Genomic DNA, 24,609 nt, shown 5'->3' with positions numbered 1-24,609 from the left:
TGGTTTCATCCTGGTGTAACAAGACAGACCCCTAAGCTTGGGCCAGTCGAGATTCGATAGGATTCCGTCTATCCAGGAAAAGATGTCTACATTGTGGCTCAACAGGCCGTCCAGGTTTATTATATGTCATACGCGTGCAAAGACGCCGAGCATCTTAAGGATTGGTCTATTGTGCACAAGGTATCGCCACACGGTAAACTACCTGTCCCAAACGATGAAGATTACAACTTCAACCCAAACACATATGATAGAGAGTTCTATCAAGAAGAGGGGCTACAAGGGAGGTTTGACATAGACTTAACCGAAGAGATAGGAATGGAAGTAGACAATGAAAGTGATGATGATGAGGACGCTGGAGACGAGGTGCGGAATCTGAAGGACATACAAATGCTTGAGCGATTACATTTGGGCAATGACAATGAAGACAACATTCCTCCTTCGGATAGTGTTGATGAGTTGGACAATGTTGATAATGATGACGAGACCTATGATCTAGCTAATTTCAATCATGAAGATTATTTTTAATACATGTAATACTATGTTTTTTGTAATTATATTTTGTTCATTTTTGCATATATTTCTAATACATGTATTACTATGTTTTTTGTAATTATGTTTTGTTCATTTTTGCACCTATTTCTAATTACGTCTTTTTTTTTATTGCAGGTGATTGAACAAAGATGGCGGGCGACCGTCATAGGTCTGTGAACTCGATTTACCAAAGACCACGCTGGTCGCAGGAGAGGGCGGCAGAGGGATCGAATAGGAGGAGGAGGACCGCTAGCCGCAGGAGGGGGCCATCTCCTCCCACGCCACGTGAGGAGGACCGCCAGCCACAGGAGGAGGTGGCGCCCGTGGACGAGTCAGACGAGGAGCTGGTTCGGCAGATGGAGGAGGAGGAGGAGGAGGGGGGAGGCGGCAGGCACGGGTTCTGCTTCCTCCAACTCCTCTTCGAGTGTCTACTTGCGAGGTCCTGCGAGCCTCCCACAGGTTTCGCTTCCTCACCAACGCCCAGTGATTCGCCCCGAAGGACAAAAGTAAGTAACTATATATGTTATCACCACTACTTCATATGATATGACGAAAAAAACTAATAATTTTTTTCTTAATCACTTGTGCAGGAACTGGGTGGTTGTGTCGGGTGGTAGCGCACGGCTAGTCAATGGCATCCTGGGTCTTCTGTGCAGGCAACATTTCCCCGGCATTGTCACGTACGCATTGAAGACGAAGCCGGCCTACTCGTTTGACCACTACATCGTCGCCTCCGATGCGGAGTACCCCAACAAGGCGGCGCGGGTGAAGGCAGAGTTTTGGGTAAGTCTCCCTCGCACAACATTGCTCAATACGTCGCATTCATTGGACTTTTCTTGAAATAATGAATGGATACATCGCTTTTGTATGCAGACTTATTACAGATGCGAGGAGGGATTTGAGGCCAGGGCGGAGCAGGCGACTACCAAAGCCTGTAAAAAACTCGTCACCGACATGCATCACGAGGTGCGCATCCAGGCCATCGTAACCTACTACGGGTCGAAGCTTGGAGAGAGGAAAACCAAGAAAGACGCAAGAGAGATGCAGCTGACCCAGGAGCAGTACCTTGAAGTAAATGAAGAACATCAATATTGATTCGTTTTGAGATTAAGTTGGTTTAATTTGATCTTCTTATATGTCCAATACTTTATGACGTGTAGATGATTCCCTGGTGGTGCCAAGCGTATCCTGAGTGTTGGGCGATGATGGTGGACAGGTGGTTCACGGAGGAGTACCTCAAGATGCACAGGGATGCCCGGGACCATCGTTTGCTGATGCAAGGTCCAGCACACCATCAAGGCAGCCGCAACCTCGCCGGATACAAACAAGCATGGGTACACGAATTGATTTATCTATTGTCACGCTCAGTTCTGCCTGATTTCTAATCATCGTGCTATCTTTCTCGCAGTCGGCGTCACATAGTGGCCAGGCTTGCTCAGACTTCCAGGCATGGTGTATGGCCCACAAGGGCAAGGCGACGTCCGATGTCTCCTTCAACCTAGAGGACCCGCCCGAGGCATACACGAACCCGAGCATCCACTCCCGCATCAGTGAGTACACTGAGGTGGCGAGGTCGCTCCATGGGTCAGACCATGATCCGAGCACCCAGGACTTCGATGGAGAGGCCGTCATGAGGGCGGGGCAAGGCAAGAAGCATGGGTGGTTCTGGCTTGGCGACGGCGTCATTGACATGGCCTCTACTCCCTCTCTCTCCTAGATCCGAGCACGGAGCACGAGCGAGAGCCCGCCCATTCGCACACGGCCAACCGCTGCACAGCACCGGGTCGACGCACTCGAGGTTATTCCTGTTTTACTCGTCATACATTGATCTTTACACACCTTAATTAGCTTTGCATTACTGAAACATTGGAGTGAAATATTGCAGGCCTGGCTGGAACAAGAAATGAAGAAACGTCAGGAGCTAGGGGCCCAGCTGGAGGCCGAGCGGGCCGAGCGGCAGGCCCAGGCGCAGAGGCTGATGGACATTACGGATTTCCTACAAGGGCTTGGGCAATGTATGGGCTTATCTCTGCCACCTGGGCTATTGGTTCCACCTCCGCCTCCGCGTCCTGCAGCTGCAGCTACTCCTGTGAGTATCAAAGTTTTTTTCTTTCACTTGTGCTTTGCTTGTATGGCCTCTATTGTCCTAGATTAGCTATCAAAATAATCTTGTCTCACATGCAATCTTTTCTCCTTTGTGCAGTCTCTATCTGACGGTGGTTCGAATAATCCACCTCATGCACCTACAAATGATGCATCTGGGCCTTCACCACAATCGCAGTGGCCGAGATGAGTGCATGTTGTATTTTTTATATTTGTTGTTCACTTGGTGATGGACTTGTGATATACTTGTGATGCACTTGTGGACTTTGATGGACTTATGGACTTATTTGGATGGACTTGAGCACTTATTATTATATATTGTGATGGATGTGATATGGGCAGATGGATGTGTGGATGGATGAGATATATATGTGATGGATGAGATATATATGCGATCGATGAGATAAATATGCGATGGATGAGATATATATGTGATGGATGAGATATATATATGATATATGTTTGTATGAATGTATTTGTCATGATGGAATGCAAAAAAAAAATTTGCCGTTTTGGGTCACTTTGCCGAGTGTTGCACTCGGCAAAGGACCCCTTTGCCGAGTGCAATGGCCACAACACTCGGCAAAGCTGGAAAAATGGGCGATCAGAAAACAGATTTTTCAGCTTTGCCGAGTGCTGTGACCATGACACTCGGCAAAGAAATTAAAAAAATTTTAAACTTTGCCGAGTGCTGGCCATAGGGCACTCGGCAAAGATTTTTTTTAAAAAAATCAAAACTTTGCCAAGTGCCACCCATAGGGCACTCGGCAAAGAAATTTTTTAAAAAAAATAAAAAATCTTTGCTGAGTGCCTTTCGGGTTGACACTCGGCAAAGAATTTTTTTTTAAAAAAATGAAAAACGTTTGCCGAGTGCCCGATGGCTGGCACTCGGCAAAGAATTTTTTTTTAAAAAAAATAAAAACACTTTGCCGAGCGTCTGTATGGTTGGCACTCGGCAAAGAATTTTTTTAAAAAAATTAAAGCTCTTTGCCGAGTGCCTTACGTGTTGGCACTCGGCAAAGAAATTTTTTAAAAAAAATAAAAAATCTTTGCCGAGTGCCTCACGGGTTGGCACTCGGCAAATTATTTTTTTTAAAAAAAATAAAACATCTTTGCCGAGTGCCTCACGGGTTGACACTCGGCAAAGAAATTTTTAAAAAAAAATTAAAAAAATCTTTGCCGAGTGCCTACAGGGTTGGCACTCGGCAAAGTGACCGTCAACGGAACCGCCGCCGTGATTGATGGTCGCTTTTGTTTGCCGAGTGTCCCCGGGGCACTCGGCAAAGAGGGCTTTGCCGATCAGATTTTTGCCGTGTGGTCTTTGCCGAGTGCCGCACTCGGCAAAGGCTTTGCCGAGTGCAATTTGGCCTTTGCCGAGTGCCTCAGCCTGAATTCAGTAGTGCATGGCTATTACAGCATGTTTGGTTGGAGGGATTTCTTAGAAAGGAATGGGAGTTAAGAGATATGTGATTCAAATGCCTCTGATTGGTTGGTGGGCATGGGAGTTCTCGTGGGAAAGGAAACAGGAATTCGTGGGCCTCAATTCTCACCTTTTAAACCTAAGGAGAGGGGTGGGAATTGAGTGGGACTTCCTTATCAACACAAGATTGATAACTTAAGTTACGATTTCCTGTTGCCAAACCCAACAACCAAACAAAGGCCGTAGAAGAAACTCCCTCTTGAACTCTCTCTTAACTTTCAGCACATGCCAAACAGGGGATTTGGAGTATAAATCAAGCTCCCACATCAATTCCCTCCACTAACTCCCACCTCCAATAACCATTTCCTTTCTCTGACCTTGCCAAACACACCGTTAGAGGGAGATGTTGTGAATAATTAGTTAGGAAATGATATGGATAGCTTGCATGTTGAGATACAACTTGTAGTGAGGATTAGCTTTATAAAAGATATAGATAGATATAGGTCATGTTTGGCATAGCTCACAGCAACTTCATGAGCTGTTGTGAGTTTTTTTTGCCAAACACCTTTTTTCAAAACAACTTCATGAGTGAAGCTGTTTTTATCCCCTCTCACAAAGGGATGAGTTGGGATGAAGCTAAAAAAAATAGCTTATTACAGCTTCATCTCCCATATGTGGACCCCACTGTGCACAAAAGACAATTATTGGCCAAGAGAGATAGAACGCTCGCGGGGATAAGGGAGTTGACGCGACGAGGCCAACTAGGGCGTGGCCGTCAGAGCGTCGTTGCCGAGAGCGCGGCCTGCCGGGGCGTGGCTCGCCGGGAGCGCAGCCCGCCAGGGGCGCGGTCTTCTGGGTCGCCGGGGCATCGGACTTGGAGTGGAGCTCGCCGGGGCACGGTCTTCTATGGCATTGAGGCCTCTAGGACTGGGACTGGAGCTTGCCGGGACTGGGACTGGGGCTCACCGGGGCACCAAGATTGGGGCGCGGTTTCTTGAAATGCGGTATTCTGGTTGCATCGGGCATCGGTCCTAGGAAGAAGATGGCAATAATTGGAAGAAAAAAGGATAGGCCATGGGTAGTTTGGTACTTTATTCTTTTTCCCCTCTTGAGAAGCTGTTTTGTCAAACGGAGTGAATAAAATAGGTCAGCTTCACCTGTAGAGCTGATTATTGAGCTGAAAACCAAAAACAACTTAACTAGTGAAGTTAAGCTGTGCCAAACGAGACCATAGATAAGCAATTGCACAATAATTGGTTGTGATGTGGCACAGAATTAAAGGAAGTCATCCCTGGCTTTGTTCACTGTACCTAATATTCGATACTTTTATATAAACCAAAAAATGGTTAAAGCTTGTCCCTCTACCATTATGTACATAATATTTTTTTAGGATATATTCATTGTTCAATAAATAATATGTCCTGTGTGCGAACCTTATTTGTTGAAGACGATCTATGGTAATTAAGAAATAAACCGCTAATTAAATGAGATATTCAGTCATGCATGCGCCATATGCATCTCCTATATATCCTATGGAAAGTTAATGTTTGCTGATATGTACGTACGTGAAGAGAGGAAAAAATATTTTTGATGCATACAGGTGAGGTGACCAGCACCATCTTTAGGTCTGCATAGAGTTGACCGCTGACTCAAGGACTTGTCCTCGAGCCACACAGATTTCGTCGTCATGATCAGGAATAATTCAGGATGCACAAGGACACAATTTGGCGGCATGCAGTGCGGAAATTGAAGGCTATTTGGGACCGCTGCATATCTAGACAAACGTAGCACAATCCTCAGCATGTTGTATGTACGTATATGTGTTCGATTTGTGATAAACATTCCAAATTTTTCAGAGAAAAATACAATCTTTTCTTATGTTCGGTCGATCGGCAAGGGCATATGCTCATGCTTGTGCCTATTGTACTAGCTAGCACTACACATGTTTTAAACAAGGCCTTCAAGACGAAGTTATATCCATTGAACAAGCAATAATATCTTGTATGATCAATGTGTTGTCTTGGTCAGAGTGGATTGATTTTTCAGCACTTCTAGATGCACGAAATATATATCTCACACAACTTCTAACAGACGGATCAACACGGCAATAGATACAGAAGATTTCTGCAACCTTATCCTAGACGATAAGTGCTAGGGAGACAGCCATCCTATGACTTGTAGCTATAACATTGGCCAATCGTTGCCATGATATATACTAGACTTTATGGTTTCGTCTAGACGTCATGTAGACGATCTAGACGCACGCACGTGTTGGTGAACAGTGGTTGGTGGGGATGTTGTTGGTTGATGTAAATTTGCCCGAGAAACTTAAGATACTGTTGATTTAGAACCAAGAAGAGGTTAAATTTTGGAAATATTATTATGATTTTAATAAAAATATGTATTACACTTTCTGCATGCATGAAACTTATTATACGTGATTTTTAGTGTTCTTGTCCCTGTAGCTGAATTTTCGGTTGTGTGCGCGTTCATACTTGTACAAGATGTGAAGTGGCTCATCGATAGAGTTAACCACCAAAATCTACGACATGCATCAATAGCACTTTCCAGCTGGCAATTTGGCAGCATCTCAATCTATCTTTCTCGGTCAACAATCAAGGGAAGTTTTGTCATTCCACTGGACATTATACTTTTCTAAGTTCTAATAACCTATCATCGTCCACGGGCGGTCCGCCATTAATGTATGACGTAGATTTTATGGTTTCGTGTAGACATCATAATGTAGACGATCCCGCACGCATGTGTATGTGAACAGTGGTTGATGGGGACGTTGTTAGCTTTATGCGAGATGCAATTTTGCATGAGAAACTTAAGATAGTGTTGATTTAGATACAAAAATAAGTTCAAATTTAGAAAAAAGTTTTTTTTTATTATGATTTCAATAAAATTATTGGAGTTTTGCTATTTATTTCTCCATGCACGTAAACTATATACTGTAGCTGGATTTTTGGTTGCGTGCGCCTTCGTAACCATACAAGTTGTCAAGTGGCTCATAGACAGAGTTAGCCACAAAAATCTACATCATGCATCCACGGCACTTTCCAATTGGCAATTTGACAGCATCTTGGTCTATTCTTCTCGGTCAACAATCAAGAGCAGTTTTGTCATTCCACTGGACATTATACTTTTCTACTTCTAGGTTCTAACCTCTCGTCGTCCCGGCGGCCAGCCACCGGCCACCTATAAATACACGCACGCTCCATCCCAAACTTCCCAAGCAGCTCGCCTAGTTCCACAAGAAAGAAGCTCGCATAGTAGCACCAATGGCCGCCTCCTCGTCCTCGATCCTCCTGCTCCTGGCCGCCACCTTCACAGCCAGCGCCAGCGCGGCGACCTTCACCATCAAGAACAACTGTGGGTTCACGGTGTGGCCGGCGGCGACGCCCGTGGGCGGGGGCACGCAGCTGAACCCGGGCGGGACGTGGACCATCAACGTCCCCGCCGGCACTAGCTCGGGCCGCGTGTGGGGCCGCACAGGCTGCTCCTTCAACGGCAACAGCGGGAGCTGCCAGACGGGCGACTGCGGCGGCGCGCTCGCCTGCACCTTGTCCGGGAAGCCTCCCATGACGCTGGCCGAGTTCACGATCGGTGGCAGCCAGGACTCCTATGACATCTCGGTCATCGACGGCTTCAACATCGGCATGGCCTTCTCCTGCAGCACCGGCGTGGGGCTGGTGTGCAGGGACTCGAGCTGCCCTGACGCGTACCACCAGCCTAACGACATGAAGACCCATACGTGTGGCGGTAACAGCAACTACCAGGTCACCTTCTGCCCGTGAGGCTGTATCGGAGAGTGATTTCCAGGAATAAGACGCACGTGTCGTGGTAACATGTCCAAGCGTGCATGTATGTATACATGGATTTGTGTACGTAACGTATACACCAGTGTATATATAATATAATAGGTCGCTGTTCATAATGTCATGTTGGAATTAAAGCCGGGACGATACAGCAAAGAGAGGAAAAAATGTTAATTATTGCCACGAAGTGATTAAACAAAAAAAATGAAGGTATATTATATGGCTATACTAGAACGCTAAATCTAGAGCTCAATCGCGAGAAATTTGGGCCCTGCTCACTCGATTTTGGACGGATGCGATGAAGGGGCCATCGCGGAACGCACGCAGGAACCGCTGCCGCGTGGCCTCACCCTCGTCCGTATAGTTACGAAGCTAGAGCAAATTAAAGGGTGGTGCGCTTCTATTGTAGGTGTGAAAATTTAACCTGCAAATACGGTGAAAGTTTGATCCTAATATTGGTTTTTCAAATTTTTGTGGATGCATATGAACCCACAAGCTACAGCGTAGCTTCACCACTGCTTCCGCATGCTTTCCACCTCACCACTCTCTGCAGCACGCACACCTGAAGTGGAATCCGAGCACTCAGCTTCCTTTCTCTCTCTCCCCATACCTTTTGGCCTCGTTCGGCTTATCCCATATCCGGCTTGCTCGGCTTCTTTTTTCAGCCGTAACAGTGTTTTTCTCTCACAACATATCAGTCAGAACAGTGTTTTTCAGCCAATTTCAGTCAAGATTCAGCAAGCCGAACGGGGCCTTCCTCGCTTTGCTATAGAGCAAAGGGGCCGAGCGCCATGGCCAGCCGCCGCCGAGCTCCCAGCTCCCCTGGCTGCTCGCCCAGCGGCCCTGCTCTCCAGGCGCCGCCGTTGGCCAGGCACCAAGCCGGCGCAGACACCGCGCCACGAGCTTCTACGGCCCTCCCGTCGTGTCATCGCCATCGCCCAGCCGAGCATCCGCGCCACGGAGCGACCGCCGCTGTGCAATTGATTTAATCTAGTTACAAATTACATCTCACTGTAGCATATTTTACTACTGCTGTTTGGATGTAAATTTTATGTACAATTAGTGTAAACTGATTGTTCATTGTTTTCTCTTTTATTATGAAATGTGTATGCTTTATTTGATTTTTTTGAAATTCTTCTAATTTATCTTTCATAGAAATAATCTGTTAATTTGTTTGGCATATTTATTTTAAATTTGTATGTTTTCTTTGAAACTCTTACAAATTTGCCTTTCATAGAAATAATCTGTTGATTTGTTTTGTTAATCTGATTTTTTATTTTTCTATTTTTTTTATTTTGATTTTTGCATTTATTTGATCTTTCATATATGGTCTCGGGCCTAAAACACTCGATTTTCTTGTTCGGTGGAATCGAGTGATCTGAAGAGATCTGACACTCGAGTGTGAGGTCCTTGTGAAACACCCGGGGGATGGTAGACAGACCCTACTAGAAAGCTGCCTCGGGGACGCAAGAATTTTACCGGATTTTTAAAGGAATTTCACAAGAATTAGATTATTTTCATAGGAAAATATGAGGAAACAGAAAAAGTGCCTCCAATCCAAAGGGTGCCCCAGCCACTAGATGCACGTGTTTTTGAGTCATACAAAAGGTCAAAAGCTAGTATTGATGTGGACAAAATTAGCTGCCAACCCAGCAAGTCATAAATATAGACCGATTCTGTTGGCATATCTACTAGGAGAGCATGATTTCTATGAGAAAATTCTTGGCCCTCGCAAATTAAATAAAGAGTTCAGCAAAAGACTAACATGGTCGTCACATAGATAGCTTAGTTGTCAACTTACTTAGTTTTCTAGTTACGCATAGTTGTCAACTAACGTGCCACTGATTTTGGCTACCAGTTTCAAAGTCATTTTGCGCAACATGATGTTTAAGGGCATGCTTGGGGGTGGAATCAATAGAGGCACCCATGGATAGGGTTGAGGAATCTAGAATACTTAACAATTTGGGATAAATTTTGAACCATTGAAATGTACGGCAAAATATCCCACAATGCATATTCCCTGGCCGTTATCGTTGTCCGCATAGTTAGCTAATCTGTTTCAAGATCTAAATCGTGTTTCACCCTAACAGCTCCACTCATAAGACACTTGTGTCCGTTGGGATATTCGTCCTCCACATAGTTGGGATGCTAAACGAATTCAAATAAAAAAGTTATCAACTACAAAGTTGTATACCGTTTCAAGATTTACAACTTTTGTTTTAACCATTTCTTCATCCGAGGTCAGAAAATTTTGAATTTCTAATATCAGAAATCAAATGAAAATTTTCTTGCATAGATTACTTCAAATGCAATTACAAAGTTGCGTAACTCTTTGAGATCTACAACTTTTGTTTTAGTTGTTTCTCCATCCGAGGTCATTTGAAAAATCACTACTGCACAAATGATTTTGCGAGGCAGTGCCCTTTTATTAACCAAGGCGGTCACAACAACCAACCGCCTCGTAAAATGCCCGACGATTAACGGAGGTGGCCGTTTATTTACCGAGGCACCAAAAAATGTCTGCCTTGCAAAATTGATTTACTGAGGCGGTCATTTTATTTACGGAGGCGTTTACAACTGACTACCTAGAAAAATCGATTTACGGAGACGGTTATTTTATATATGGAGGCATTTTCAGCTGCCCACCTCGCAAAATTGATTTACGGAGGCAGGCCTTTTATGCGGTCTGCCTCCTGCCTCCGTAAAATGGCACATGGCCCACAAGCCTGTTAGCTATGTTCCACATATATAAGTGCCAGCTTGGGTTTGAGAGCACTCATCAGTACTGGATTCGCTCTCTCTTTTCTCAGACACGGTGGCCTCTCCCCGACGCGTCGTCTCTCTCTCTCTCGATAACACCCTAAAAATTTATTTACAATTTAGTAATTAAATTTGAGCACTTAATTAATTTTTGTGCATTTTAACCTAGGTCAAATAATATTTTTTGGTTAATTAAAATTAACTATAAGATTTAGAAACATGTTTATCGCATTCATGCCGGTGCATAGTTTTTGTTTGAGTGTAGGGTTTGAGTTGAGTGGCTTTGAATTCAAATCTAGTTTGAATTTGACGCAAGTTTGCAAAAACAGAAAATAAAAAAGGTTTTTCTTTTCTCTTTTTCCCCTCTCTCTTTCTAGCTCATCACAAAAGCCAGCCCAAGCCATCCCGCGCCTGGAACTCGGCCTTAGGCCGTTGGCAGCCATCCGGCCGGCTTCCCCCTTCCCTCTCCTTTGCGCGAGCGCGGCCCAGCTCGGTGTTGAGCGCCCTGGCCCATCCCGTGGCCTGCTCGGTGGCTCGAGTGGAGCGGCCCGCTCCATCCCGCTCCCTCCCTCCTTTCTCTCTCTAGCGGCTAGGGCCCGCACGTTAGCCGCCCATCCCTTCTCCTTCCTCGAGCCAGAGATCCTGAGCCAGCATTCATCGCTCCTTCACTCCCCGTTTGAAGAACTGAATGATGAAAGCCATGGGGGCCATCATCTTGGCATGCTCCCCGTCTTTGTTTTTGGGTCTCGTTGAGTTCGCGAGGTTCCGCTCGCCACCCCGATGCTTTCGGTTTGGAACGAGGTGGTCGAAGTCACTGTTTTGGTGTCCGCCGGTGTGCTCGGGACGACGACGGCAGTGGTGCTGCTTACGTGTCACTGTAGCACCAGTGGGTTTATCCCAATCGCGTGTGCACCGTCCGATCTGCTTTGGATGGCCGAGATTATATTGTAACCCTTCGGGTTTATAACTGGTCCACCATGGACCGTGGACATGGCGCATGTCACCACATCCACAGCACGCGTGGTGCACCGCACCAATCCGCGCGAGCCACGTCGCGCCCGGTCAGCCGGCGATGTGGTCAACCGCGACTAGCTGCGCGCGTTTTGCGCTTTAACCCCTCAGTTTTCCTGTAATCAACCCTCAATCCTCCTCAGTTCAAATGTATTTTGTTTTTAGTCCTATTTTATTCTGTTTTAGCCCCTGTATTTATGGAAAATAGGACGCGCCATCCAGAATACGTTAGAAACCAGATTTAAATCATTTAAATTTAAATTTGAGTTCGGTTTATTTATAGAATTGCCATTGAATCTTGTTTTATGATTAACTTTTGCGTTTTACACCCGATTAGAGTGATTCTTTCACTCATGTGTTCGTAGCAGTACGTAGATTAGTTTTATATGCTTTTCGGTCTCTGTTTTTACTGTTTGTTATACTGTTCTAATAGAAGTATATTTGTATGCATGCGATGATTGGTATGGATGCTTGATTGGTGATTGGGATCACGTTTAGAGGGTGATTAGTTCGAGGTTGCCGAGGAGCAGGTTGCTGACCAGTACTAGGAATGTTGCTTTGAGGAAGGCAAGTGTAACTAAGGACCCTTGTACCTATGATGTCTATATAATTTATACATATGCATGTGTCTAATTTGAATTGCCTTTAAGGACTGTACCTAGATTACTTTTGATCTATATATCCTTGTTACCTAAGGTTTGGGATGCATGGTTGGTTAGTTACTGCTGCGCATAACCAAAATGAACAATTTTAACTCGACAAATGGTATATGTAACTTGTTACAATGATGCTTTTAGCAACATGGCTTAGAGGGTTGAGGTACTGGGTTTTGAGTGCCTTGGTTTCTCTCCATAAGGACTTAATCCTGAAGCGGCCACCCACGAGGTTTCGTACAACCCCGAGTGTCAAATGGCTTTGACCTTAATCATATAACTAGTATGTCTCTAGCTTGTTAGTGGTACCGTAAGGCGCAAGAGGGGGGTGCCTCGTAGTGTATAGTTGTTCATCCTACCATGGTGTGTACAGTGCCGCGACCACATGTGCCTCTTGAAGGGGGACACCTATGCACACTTGCCACTGAAACCTTAGTGGCTACTAACTTGTTAGAGTGTCTAGTGAAAGGTTATGTAGTGAAACCTAGCCTCGTCTCCTTCGATGAGGTATTGTGGGGCTTGCAAAACCCGGCAATTGGGAATCACGGCTCAGTGGGTAAAGTTGTACAATTTCTGCAGAAATATTTGACCTGTTATAATAGCCGGGCTCACAGTCACGAGCGCCCTGGATCCTTCATGATTATTGGTTACAATGGTCTGTTGGGGAATGATTTAATCTTGATTAATTATTATTACAACTTGGGATGGTTTATTCACTAAAGTAGTGACTTAGGTGTAATAAAACTTGACCAACTAAAATTGCTAATCGTAGTCAAACCGTGTCAAGCCTTTGAACCTCATAGATGCCTTTGTTATACTTGCTAAGTATGGTGCGCTTACACTTGTTTTACATTCAATGAAAATCCCGGATGGGTAACAGATGTCATATATGAGGAGTTTCCTGAAGATGTCCAGGATTACTAGTTTGATGTCCACCAGTTGGAGTCCCTGTGGTGACATGGGTTTAGTTTTCCGCGTTATGTAATAATGATGCTGATGAGCAAGACTATGTGATAACAATGTGCTGAGATATGCGATGTAATAAAGTACTTTACTTTGATATTATTATAATTTGAGATTATATGTGTGTTTGTATATCCTAGACATACATATATGGGTACTTGATTTTGCTATGAAAAATTGGGTGCGACAAATTTCCTCGCTCTCTCCTGCTCCCTCCCTTCCTCCTTCCACTCTCTCCCTTGTTGGTCTCGAGCGAACAACTGGCGGTGGAGCTCTCTGACCTAGAGCGAGCCCGGCAGCGGTCGCGCGCCCCCTGGCGAAGGGCCCGGTGGCGGGCGCCGCGCACCCCGGGGGCTGTTGGCCGTGCGCCAGGCGGCGAGGGCTTGAGCGCCCTCGGTGGTGGCGGCAGTGGCACCTAAGGCCGGGCTGGAAGTCGGATCTCAGCGGTAGAGAGCAAATGCCAGCGGTAGAGGGTGGATCCCGATGGCAGGAGTCCGGATCCAGTAGGAGAGGGCGGATCCTGGTGGCCGGAGGCCGGATCGCGACGGGAGAGGACGGGATAAGGCGGATCCCGGCAGCGGCATGCGGCCTTCTCCCTCGACAGTGGCCTCCACCACCAGATCCGGCGACAGTAGGCAAAGAGATGGCTAGGAGCGCGGCGGCGTGCGGACGGAGATGGCGGTGCAGATGGAGCCCGAGCTCCGGCGGCGTGGATGGGCTCGGCGGGCTTGTTCAAGTTTTTCTTTCTTTTCTTTTTTTTTTCTTGATTGATTTACGGAGGCGGGCATTAGCTAGGGCCGCATGCGTTAACAGCAATTTAGGCACGAGGGCAATGGGATCGCTTGCGTTATTGTGATTAATGGAGACCTTTCCACTAAGGCGAACTGTTTGCTGGCATTGGAAAACTATTTTTGCCCGCCTCTATAAAGGTTTTGTAGTAGTGAATTCAAATTTTATTGTATAATTCCTATTTTCAGAGGCGGCTCTATTTTCTAGCCACCTGTATAAATCGATTTGTAGAGGCATCTCTATAAATTGATCTAATAGTGTGGATTGGCATCTCAGATACCAACTTCGCTACATAATATTGAGAAAATGTTTGTTAATGAAAATGGTGAGGAATGAAAACTAGAAACGACTGGATCTTCTCTGGAGTTCTAGTCAAGACAAACAAGAGTATTTCTTACAAAATATTTGGATTTTTTTTTTCGCGACAGCACTCAAATGACCCCGTTTTTCATTAAGAGGGTAGCAAACCGGTTACAAAGCCCAAGTCACGGCTTGCAACATGGAAGGGCAAACTGAAAAGAAATGAAACAGCGGAAAGTCTCAAAACATTGGACCCAGGTTGATGGCATATGGAACGAGGTACCTGTTTTTCTCTTCCTATCCTAGATGTTGATCTGTGTGTCGTCTGTTAGTGGGGAGGGTACGGTTGAACATACATGGAGCTGGTCCTGTTGTGTTTTTAAGACAGTACCCGTGTAGATAGCATTGTAGTAATATACTCTATATCAAGCCTAACTTCCTTGACATGAAGTTTCCGTTTTCTTAGATATGCATTGACAAAATCCGGACAAGACGCACTTCCTGGGATGGGTTTAGTTAGTCTTTGTGTTCATCTTGTACCGTTGTTCTTCAACATCTGTCTCGTACAGTTCACATGTGCACCTTCCTACTGCCGAGTAACCTCCGTCCTTGGTGGCCTCCCGGTGGCCAAGCTCACCCACTACGGTAACGACGAACCTATAACTATTTCTCTCCCTCACTTCTTCCTGGTCCAACCGCTATCCTCCTTCAGCCATAGCTAGTGGTGGCCTCACCTCCTCGCGCCTCCGCGTCGCTCCCACCTCCTCTACCTAGCCAGCCTACTTCCTCCATGCCCCTTTCTAAACAAACAGAGCACAACCATCCCGAACACGAATGCTTTGTCGGTACGAGAAGAGCGTTCGATTTCAGGCGTGTGTAGTGTAAGAGAGATGTGACAAAATAAAGGCTAAAACAAAGATGACCGCAATACATAAATGTCACTCATATCGATTAACAAATCAAAGATACATATGCGTGAACATCAATTCACGTGTGGACGACTTTTCTCGACATCGTCTTATTCATCAACTTTTATTCGTTATAATTCTCCACTAGGTAGGATCGGACAGACATACGTATACGCAATACGGTGCATGGAGCACTACGCATGGTTGGAGCACCAGCCGGCGGCCTCATGATCGGTTGGTGATCATGGGCAGAAGGTGACCTGGTAGTTGCTGTTGCCGTTGCAGGCATGGGTCTTGGTGTTGTCGCTGGGAAACAGGTAGGCGTCGGGGCACTGAGCCCCGCCGCAGTTGAGCGTCACGCCGGTGCTGCAGGAGAATTGCATGGCGAGGTTGTAGCCGTCGATCACCGAGATATCGTAGAAGTCCTGGCTGCCGCCGATGGTGAACTCGGCCAGCGTCATGGGAGGCTGCCCGGACAGCGTGCAGGAGAGCGCGCCGCCGCAGTCGCCCGTCTGGCAGCTCCCGCTGCCGCCGTTGAAGGAGCACCCCGTCCGGCCCCACACCCTGCCGGACTGGGTCCCCGCCGGCACGTCCACGGTCCACGTCTGACCCGGGTCAAGCTGCGTGCCGCCGCCCACTGGTGTGGCCGCCGGCCACACCGTTGAGCCACAATTGTTGGTGATCGTGAATGTGGCTGCTCTCGCGCTGGCTGCAAAGGCGGCGAGGAGGAGCAGGCTGAGGACTGAGGAAGCAGCAGCTCCGGAGGCCATGGATGCTAGCTGCTAGTTGTCTACGACGTGTGGCGAGCTAGCTAGAGCTTTGTAGTGTGGAGGAGTTAGGGAAGGATGCATGCCTATTTATAGCTGCGTGGTAGGGGAAGAACGGGGTCTGGAAAAGTTGGGGCTTACGGAATGACAAACCTACCCTTATATCTATCGCCAATTTTGGGTGACAGCGAGACGGTTCAGCTGTTCCATTCTTTCCACCATTTCAGCTAGTGAATGAGATTCAGATATCGCCAAATTTTTAGGTAATTTCCTGTGTATGGACCGTGGATATTGAGATCTCGAAACAGCATATTGGAGTATATTCCAGAGTATAGAAACTGTAGTTTTTTGTTTTTGTTTTTGAACTGATAGTATTATTATGGTACTCCAATTTTTAAAACTCTACTTTATTACCTAAAGGTCATCCTTGAAAGCCAGGAATCATATAAGAACATCCAAAAAAAAACTCGATCCGCGGGGGGCTATACAGACTCTGGGTAATTTTCTTAAGAAAAGATCTTCTCACGCAGATCGAGTAAACCCTCGAATCTCTATCCTACCCATACACAACGGTACCGTAGCCCATGTGAGACTGAGCTAGACTTTAGATATATGCTTTCTTTGGCGAAAAAAATAGTTCAATTTCATATATATGAAAAATACATGATTTAGGGGGAGAAAATTGAATCCTTTGCTTAAATATGATTTATATGAAGCTTCGTGCACCACAAACCGGCTCCCCAAAATAAGTTAGGCAACAGTAGGCGGCATATTTGACTGCAGGAGCATATCCATCGTTGCTTCTTAGAAGTTTGTGGCATGCATTGCGCTGCCGTGTAACATTGGTTAGACTTTGTCGGTATGTAAGTCATGTAGAATTCTAGATCTAGATGACCGGCCTGGAAATTCTAATCCTACTCGACCAGGACGTACGGAGAACACATTAATAATGCAGCTGTGTGGCTTGTGTTAAAGTAAATGGACAAGAGTGCCTAGTTACTTGATTTATTATTATTACATACATATATAGTGCTAAGAACTAGCATCATATCTCATCATTCTTTTTACACATGAATACTTATGAAAATCAGCCCCTGAATTTTTCTTAGTTTCGTGTTACGGCAGCTGCACGTATTGTATGTTGCGAAATATACCTATACACATTGAAAAAAAATACAGTCAATTTAAGCTCGGCCGGTTTGTAGTCTTGTGAATAAAATGTCTAATGTCTGTAGAAGTCATATGGAGAGAAATAAATGGAAATGTGGAAATACGTGGTGGCCGGACCTAACTTGGTCGATGCATGGAATGGTCAATAAACCTGCGAGTCTGCAGTCAACCCTTTGGAGACCTATACTATTTATTTTTCGGGAAATCTCCACGTACACACAAGAATATCAGGATTTCATATCCTTACTACAGAACAAACCATCTTTGTCAGCCCATCCACTGCCAAATGTGCTGTAGCGCCATCTTCACTACCGGTCCTAATCATAGGATCAATCAGACAATATATTGGGATCTTATTAAGCCCCGTCAGTGAAACCCCTCACACTCTCAGGTTGAGTCATGAGTCACAGTAATATACCAATACCGGATCTTGACAATATCAGTAAGGCCTTGTTTGGATGCACGTGTATCCACCTCAATACACATGTGTTAGAGTGGAATGTAATGGAATTTAGTTTAATTTCACTCCAATACATTTTAACACATATGGATTGAGATGAATACATGCGCATCAAACAGAGCCTAATAGTTTAGTAGTGTCTTAGCTACGATTTAAATCCAATATCTCTCTGTTGGAAGCCAAAGGAGGGACAGAAGGGAAGACCAGAAAAAAGAGAGAAGGCTGAGGAAGACGAGAGACACCCTATAAATCAGCTTTTCATCCGTCACACCAAAGATTAACCGCAGGTCGTGAGCCATAGAGACACATAACGGGCATTATTTTTCCTTGTCAGCAGACAATTTTTGTTGCATTATTTCTGATATTTTTTTTTGTGTATTGCAAAACAAAGATGTGGAAAATGGAAAATGTGTGCCTGGCGGACTTGCTAGAGATGATTAAATCCCAGTGCCAGAAGTTTACCTTTGGATGCTGAAAAGCCAGCTTGAAAAGTACTATTCATTGATTTGTTAGTGACAAAATCACTATTACTTCGCTGAAAAAGTACAGCTGATAAGCCAACAAACAGGGCGCAAATCTCCACTGGTCACAGCACCTGCATGCATACACAAGAATTTTCCTCTCCTCTTCCCTATACGTTAACATTTTCCATTAATACTACTGATCTTCTGGAAGCCAATAGGCTTTGATTGTATTCACCGTACGTATAATCAGAGTTAGGCCCTGTTTGGATGAGCTAAAGCTAATTGTTTATCTTCTGGAAGCGAATATGTTCATTTTTTTCTCCCCAAGTTCTACAGATATTAGACATTTTGTGGAAGAAGACTACAAACCGGCCGAGCTGAAATTGAAAGCTATTTTGTCATGTATATATGTGTATATATTTATATTTCACAACATACAACCAGCTGTAGTAGCCGATAAATATAATATAATATAACCTGAAACTCACAAAATTTCAGCGACTGATTTTCATAATTATTGATGTGCAAATAGAATAATAATGGTGGGATATGTCAGCAATAATGTTAGTTCGTAGCAGTATATATGTACTATGTACTAATAAATCAACTAGCTATGTGTAGCACCCGGTTTTAAGAACAAAACCAGATACACACCATATGTGAGCTCAGGAAGTCAAATATCACATATAGCTATAAATAAAGGTAACATCAATAGACAATGCCTAATATATAACAAACTTAATGTAAAGGATATAACCTTAGATAGCAAACAGCAGAAAGACAACTCCGATCTTCTTGATAAGGATCCCACCTTACTTTGCATACATGTTGATCTTACTCTAAGTAAATTGTCAAACTGATTCCAAGATTCTGAAAGGTACCTTGAACAATTCCCAGGTAACTCCAATCACTAGGCTGCCTTTTATTTTTAGTCCATAATATCAATTCTTTTTCTTAAAATAATCACCTTCCAACGAAGCCTGACGAATTTCTTTGTCAGAAGGAGATTCTACTACCAATCTTCAAAACATTAATGCTTCCGATTAAGTTGCTCGAACTTGGAATACAATTCTTAATCCCTGGTGTCACCCAAACTTTCTTAGCACAATTCTCCATTGCTAAGGGCATCGGCCATGACTTTGCTCTCCGAAGTGATAGCACTTTTCCGAGTCATAATCAATTTCATTCCAACGATGATGTCATATGCTCAAAACCAACTTTGTGAAGATGTTCCTTAGATTCTTATGATCCTCCTATATGTTACTTTTACTTCCAAAAAGACAATACTTCCATGCTTCACAATGAATAACCCCAGATAACATGTTAGGTAGTTCAAGTCACTCTTCCCTAGTTGACTTAATGAACAAGCCACTCCTTTTCTTCTTGTATAAGGACACATCCCACACCTTGGCAGGGTATCATAATGGATATAAAGCTCTTGTCCTGATCTAACAAAGCTGATACTTAGATTTTACTTCAACCTCTTCTTCATCTCCTTCAAACATTTACCTGATGTTTCTTGATCCAAACTAACTTAAAACCTTCTCCAGTAGCTCTAACAATATCTTGATGATCTCGGATAACTTCCCTAGAACCTCTGATAGAATTTTACTATTCTAAGGAACTCCACGTCACTTTTACATACTTGGGTAGGTTACATCCAAACTCATCATTAGCTTGTCTCGAGTTCTTCTCCCTATAACATATCACAAGAAGAGAACTTCCCTTAGCAAAACTCACTTGCTAAATTAGTGTAACATTGAGATGTTCTGAGTCTCCGTTAAATCAACTGTAGATGTCCAACATCTCCTTCCAAAGGTGTTTGTTCCTCCAAAGGTTTTGATCCTAGAACCTGTGGGTTATGGGCCCACCACGCTTCCGCTGCGCAAACTAGAACGTACGATACTTTATCTTTCAAATCCTTCAACTTGGCTACCCCCTTAAAAAAGATAAAGTAGGGGACACCAAAGTATAACTTGCATCTCCTTTTTGGTAGACTGACTATCATAATGGCCTTCTGACATCCCAGAGAACGCATGCATATATCTAAGAACAAACAACTTGATTTTTCCTCACGGAATGAAAAACAGCAGTGCAGTAAAACAGTTGTAACTCTCATTCTGTTAATTCAATGAAGTTATATCTTATAACGTTGGAAAGCTTATCAAATTCTCCACAACTTCCTTATAGAACACTTTTCCAAATTCTACAGCTTAGGTGGTCGAAAATAGTGCACAATAGAAACTATTCCAGGTTCCAAACAGCACAGATGCATACTATTCTAAGGAACACTATAATCAAAACAGTTAAACAGATATGAGGGCGGTTCCCGTTCCAAACAACACAGATGCTCCGCCCTCGCCTAGACCTATCACGTACCCTAATCGCCGCAGCCGCCACCTCGCTCAAGCTTCGCCGCGTGCCGCAACCCTAGCTCGTCGTCGTCGAGCGCTTCTCGTCGATGCCGTGCCTCGCCGTTGCATCAAACCGCTCCCCGTCCTTCACATCTTGGTAAGGAAACCCATATGCTTTGTTTTTGCCCTCTCTTTTTCCTTCTCTATCCGCGCGCCATTGCCGGAGTTCCCGAGCTGTAAGAGAGCGTGTGCCGCCATCAACCAATACCCCCAACGAGTTCGCAAGCTCGAGCTACGCACCCCGGTGTTTTCCCTGAGCTGTTTCATGGTCTCTAGGGCCCTAGCCGTGTGAGGTGCTCACCACCGGCCATGGCCTCCACCGCGTCGCCCTTCCTGTTCTGGTCGGCGCATCCCATCCAACCGTTTCTAGCCGTCCGATCTGAGATCAACGGCCTAGATTAGAAGATACCCCTTCGTTGGCCTTTTTGCTAAAGAGACCCTGAGTTTTTATGAAATCAACCTGCAGTCCACTCCCTAGATTTACTGTTTTAGCCCCTATAGTTTTCCAAAAATGACGCCCGGTCCACAGGACTGTTTTAATTTGTTTTTTAATACGAAATTAATTTCAAAATATTTACGAAATTGCCACTATCTTCATTAGGCCATATTTTCTCTATTTTAACTCCGATTTGACCCGTTCAACTTGCGTTAGGTTCGTAATTTCATAGTCTACATGTTCATACTACTGTCGATATGTTTTTGACTTTTAAAATTTGAGGTTAGATTTAATCTATTATTTTATTAAAGGAAATCTTGTTTAATTCATATATTCTACGTTTTAGCCCCGATTTGACCTATTCAAGTTGCGCTAGATTCATTACAACGAGATCTACGCGTTAGTAACAATGTTTATCATGTCACTATTTCTGAAATTTCATGGTTTAAACTCTAATTTGAATAATAATTATGCAACTGGATTTTATAAATAAAATATGATTTGTTTTACTTTAGTTTTATAATTCAAATCTAAATTTGACTTAATTCAATTTATTTATGCTTTTATATAGTTAAAACACATGAAGCCTATAGTTTTATATTTTCTCTTATGAGTTGATCTTTTGGAAGCCGTTTCTTTCAAACCGTAGCTCCGATTAGCATGCCTCTCGCGGCTGTGTGTTCGTAGCAATACGTAGAATCGTATTTCAAACTCTTTTACTAATTTTTCTATGATTGGTGTACTGTTCTAATATAGATGTAATTGTATGCTATGCATGTATGCCGCCATTTCCATGCATCCCCTGCTTCTACGATTACGTCCAGTCGGTAAGATATACGTAGTGATCAAGAAGAAGAAGAATGACGTTGAAGATTAAAGCTTACCGAAGGATCGATGTTTTAAGACAAGTATAGCATGAGATCTTCCTTGTTATCCTGTTCAACTTTAATCATTTAATTCATGCTGTATGTGTCTACCTTGGCAACCGTAGTAATTTTTCTAGCTATTTGATATCCTGAATTCCTTGATTCCTCCCCGCCGGTAGCCGGTATCCCTCCTTCCGCCGGTCGCTCTCCTCCCCGACGGGCAGCTGCTCGTCTACTCCTGCCGGCTGCTCCCCTCCCCGCGCGGGCACCAGGGGGCCTGCTCGCGCCGGTGGCTCCCCTATCCACTGGGCGGTTGGCTGCCTGACGCAAGTGGCTATTTTGTACAACATGTGTGAGGTTTAGGGCAGCCTACTATATATCGAGTTGGCTTTTAAAAAGCTGGAAAGCTGGTTTCTGAGGAATCGAACGTTAAAGTATGCATTCTGAGCAGCTTTTCTAGCTTTTGGTGTGACGAGAACCTAAAAATTTATTACAAAAGTCAATAGCAAAATTCAAGAATGAGAAGGCAAAAGCAAGAAAATCAGCTTTTGTGAGCCTATCGCTCAACCAACAGGAACTTAGAAGTTAGAAACATAGAAAGCGAGCCACACACGTGCGGGCTAAGTCATGCATGCTGATGAGTCGCGTTGGCCAGGTAGAAGAGTTTTGCAGGTGGAAAAACAAGACTCAATCTTGGACGAACGTCAAGACTTTCTCTCGAGACAGTGACATGCAGTTGTTCAAATAAACGAGCATTAAGGATCGTCATCCATGCGCATGCATGGTCAGTATGCTCGCTCTATATGGTGACATGACGCACTTCGCGCACGTATGTTGGAGCGAGAGAAGTCTACAATCATTAGAGAAATTGGACGGAAATCTGCCAACCTGCCTAGAAAGTCATGCAATCTATATGGCACACAGTGGTTTTGTTGGAATACATAGTGTCGGGTTCATAAATCCGGGGTCCCTCGGGGACCGGCTTCGACGCCTAGGCTCGGCCCAGGAGAACACCCTGTAACTCATCGGTCGGCTCAAAAGTCTAAAAAACAACGGCCCGGAAGGACAGACCGGTCGCCGACCGGAAGGTCTACCGAAAGAACGAACACCCGCTCGACGACTTCTTCGGCCCACCTCTCCGACCGGAGCGCTCGCCTCGGGCGCTAGCCGACTCCGGGCGGACTCTCCGATCGAAAGGCCTGGCCCAAAACGCTGCTTCCTACTCACTACCCCAGATCTGGACATCACTGCTGGTTCAAAAACCAACTTCACTGCTGGATTTTGAACCGATAGTGGCATACCGGCAATGATGTTGGGTTGACATCACTGTCGGTCCTTAAATACCGACACTGATCTATAGGAAATAGTGTCGGTTGCTGGATCCACCCGGCAGTGTCTAGTTGAACAACACTACCGGTTTGTAGTTCCAATCGACAGTGACGGTTGCTTCAAGAGTGCCGGTTCTTGGCTCAAGCCAGCAGTGTTGAGCAAGCCTACACTGTCGGTTCATGGATCAAACCAGCAAGTATTGTCGTAAATATCAGTGTCGGTTGGTGGATCGAACCGGCAGTGTCGTTGTAAATATCAGTGCCGGTTCATGGATCAAACCGGCAGTGTTGTAGTAAATATTAGTGTCGGTTCTTGGCTCAAGCCAACAGTGTTGAGGAAGCCTACACTGTCGGTTGATGGATCAAACCGGCAGTGTTGTCCTAATCATCAGTGTCGGTTCATGGTTCAATCCGGTAGTGTTGGGACAAGCCAACACTGTCGATTTGTTTCTAACCGACAGTGATGGTTACGACAACACTGCCGGTTTGTTGCTAACTGGCGGTGATGACCCGTTCATATATTATTGTTTTATAATTTGTTTTAATTTATATTTTTCATGGGATCGGGTTTCGCTTTATATACGCTACATAGACGACAGGTTCATCAATATTAAACATTACAAATGTTACGGTTACAATTCAAATGTTCTTATCCAGATCTCGATCCCTCAAAATAAAAAAGAAATGTTCTCGGATTTCTTACAATAATCTGGCGAGCCGCTCTGGGCCATACTGGTCCTTGTACTTCACGGATTGTGCAATGGAAAATACTCCATCTTTTTCCAATACCTTGGCTAAGATGAATTTTGTCGGCTCCGATTGTAGTGCGACGATCTCCATCTCTAGCAGCCTTTCGTGCTTAAATTTCTTGCGATGTCGTTCAAAAAAGATGATATCAAAAGTGGAATAGTAAATCATTTTGTTGAATTATTAACAGACATAAATGAAATGGGGATTATACACACCAACTTATCAGCTTCTTCCGATTTCCCGCCATTGTAGCGAAGCATTGCCCACATTACATAAAACCCGCATTCATTGTTTCCCGCCGGTTGTGATAGGTACTTCCCCTCCATTTCGACAACCTTGAATGGGACCGGCTTCCCACCGATATGACTTCTTCGGACACTGAGCAACATTAAAAGGAGAAACATTAGAAAGCGGGTATGTCTGATTAGAAAATAATATGTTATTAGGATCGCTTACTAATTCAGCACTCACACCAGTGCATCCAGATGATGAAATGGTTTTTTCTTCGAGTCCCACACCTCGAGCAGATTTTTGGCAAGATTAACACAAATGAAGACGAAATGATTGCTGCAATCACAGAATCCTAATTATCGAATAATCTTAACGAAAAAAGAAGCACAAAATTAAAAGCTAAGAACATATACTCGCAATTGTAGGCTAGAAGTATGTGGGTTTTCTTCTTCATCGTGAATTCG

At 44.5% G+C, this 24,609-nt stretch overlaps 2 protein-coding genes across 2 annotated transcripts; one reads left to right on the top strand and one right to left on the bottom strand.

Annotated features, from left to right (window-relative positions):
* Positions 1–7,278: 7,278 nt before the first annotated feature.
* Positions 7,279–8,088, top strand: LOC136508668 (thaumatin-like pathogenesis-related protein 4). The gene has a single exon (XM_066503404.1). It carries the CDS (start codon positions 7,339–7,341, stop codon positions 7,852–7,854), a length of 516 nt encoding a protein of 171 aa, XP_066359501.1. The 5' UTR covers positions 7,279–7,338; the 3' UTR covers positions 7,855–8,088.
* A 7,188-nt stretch (positions 8,089–15,276) lies between these two features.
* On the bottom strand, positions 15,277–16,075 carry LOC136508903 (thaumatin-like protein). The gene has a single exon (XM_066503681.1). It carries the CDS (start codon positions 16,027–16,029, stop codon positions 15,502–15,504), a length of 528 nt encoding a protein of 175 aa, XP_066359778.1. The 5' UTR covers positions 16,030–16,075; the 3' UTR covers positions 15,277–15,501.
* Positions 16,076–24,609: the final 8,534 nt, after the last annotated feature.

This window comes from Miscanthus floridulus, chromosome 15 (genome assembly GCF_019320115.1).
Source record: "Miscanthus floridulus cultivar M001 chromosome 15, ASM1932011v1, whole genome shotgun sequence".
Lineage (NCBI taxonomy): Eukaryota > Viridiplantae > Streptophyta > Magnoliopsida > Poales > Poaceae > Miscanthus > Miscanthus floridulus.
Note: the sequence above shows the minus strand (reverse complement) of the source record. Positions and strands in the feature narration are given on the sequence as shown.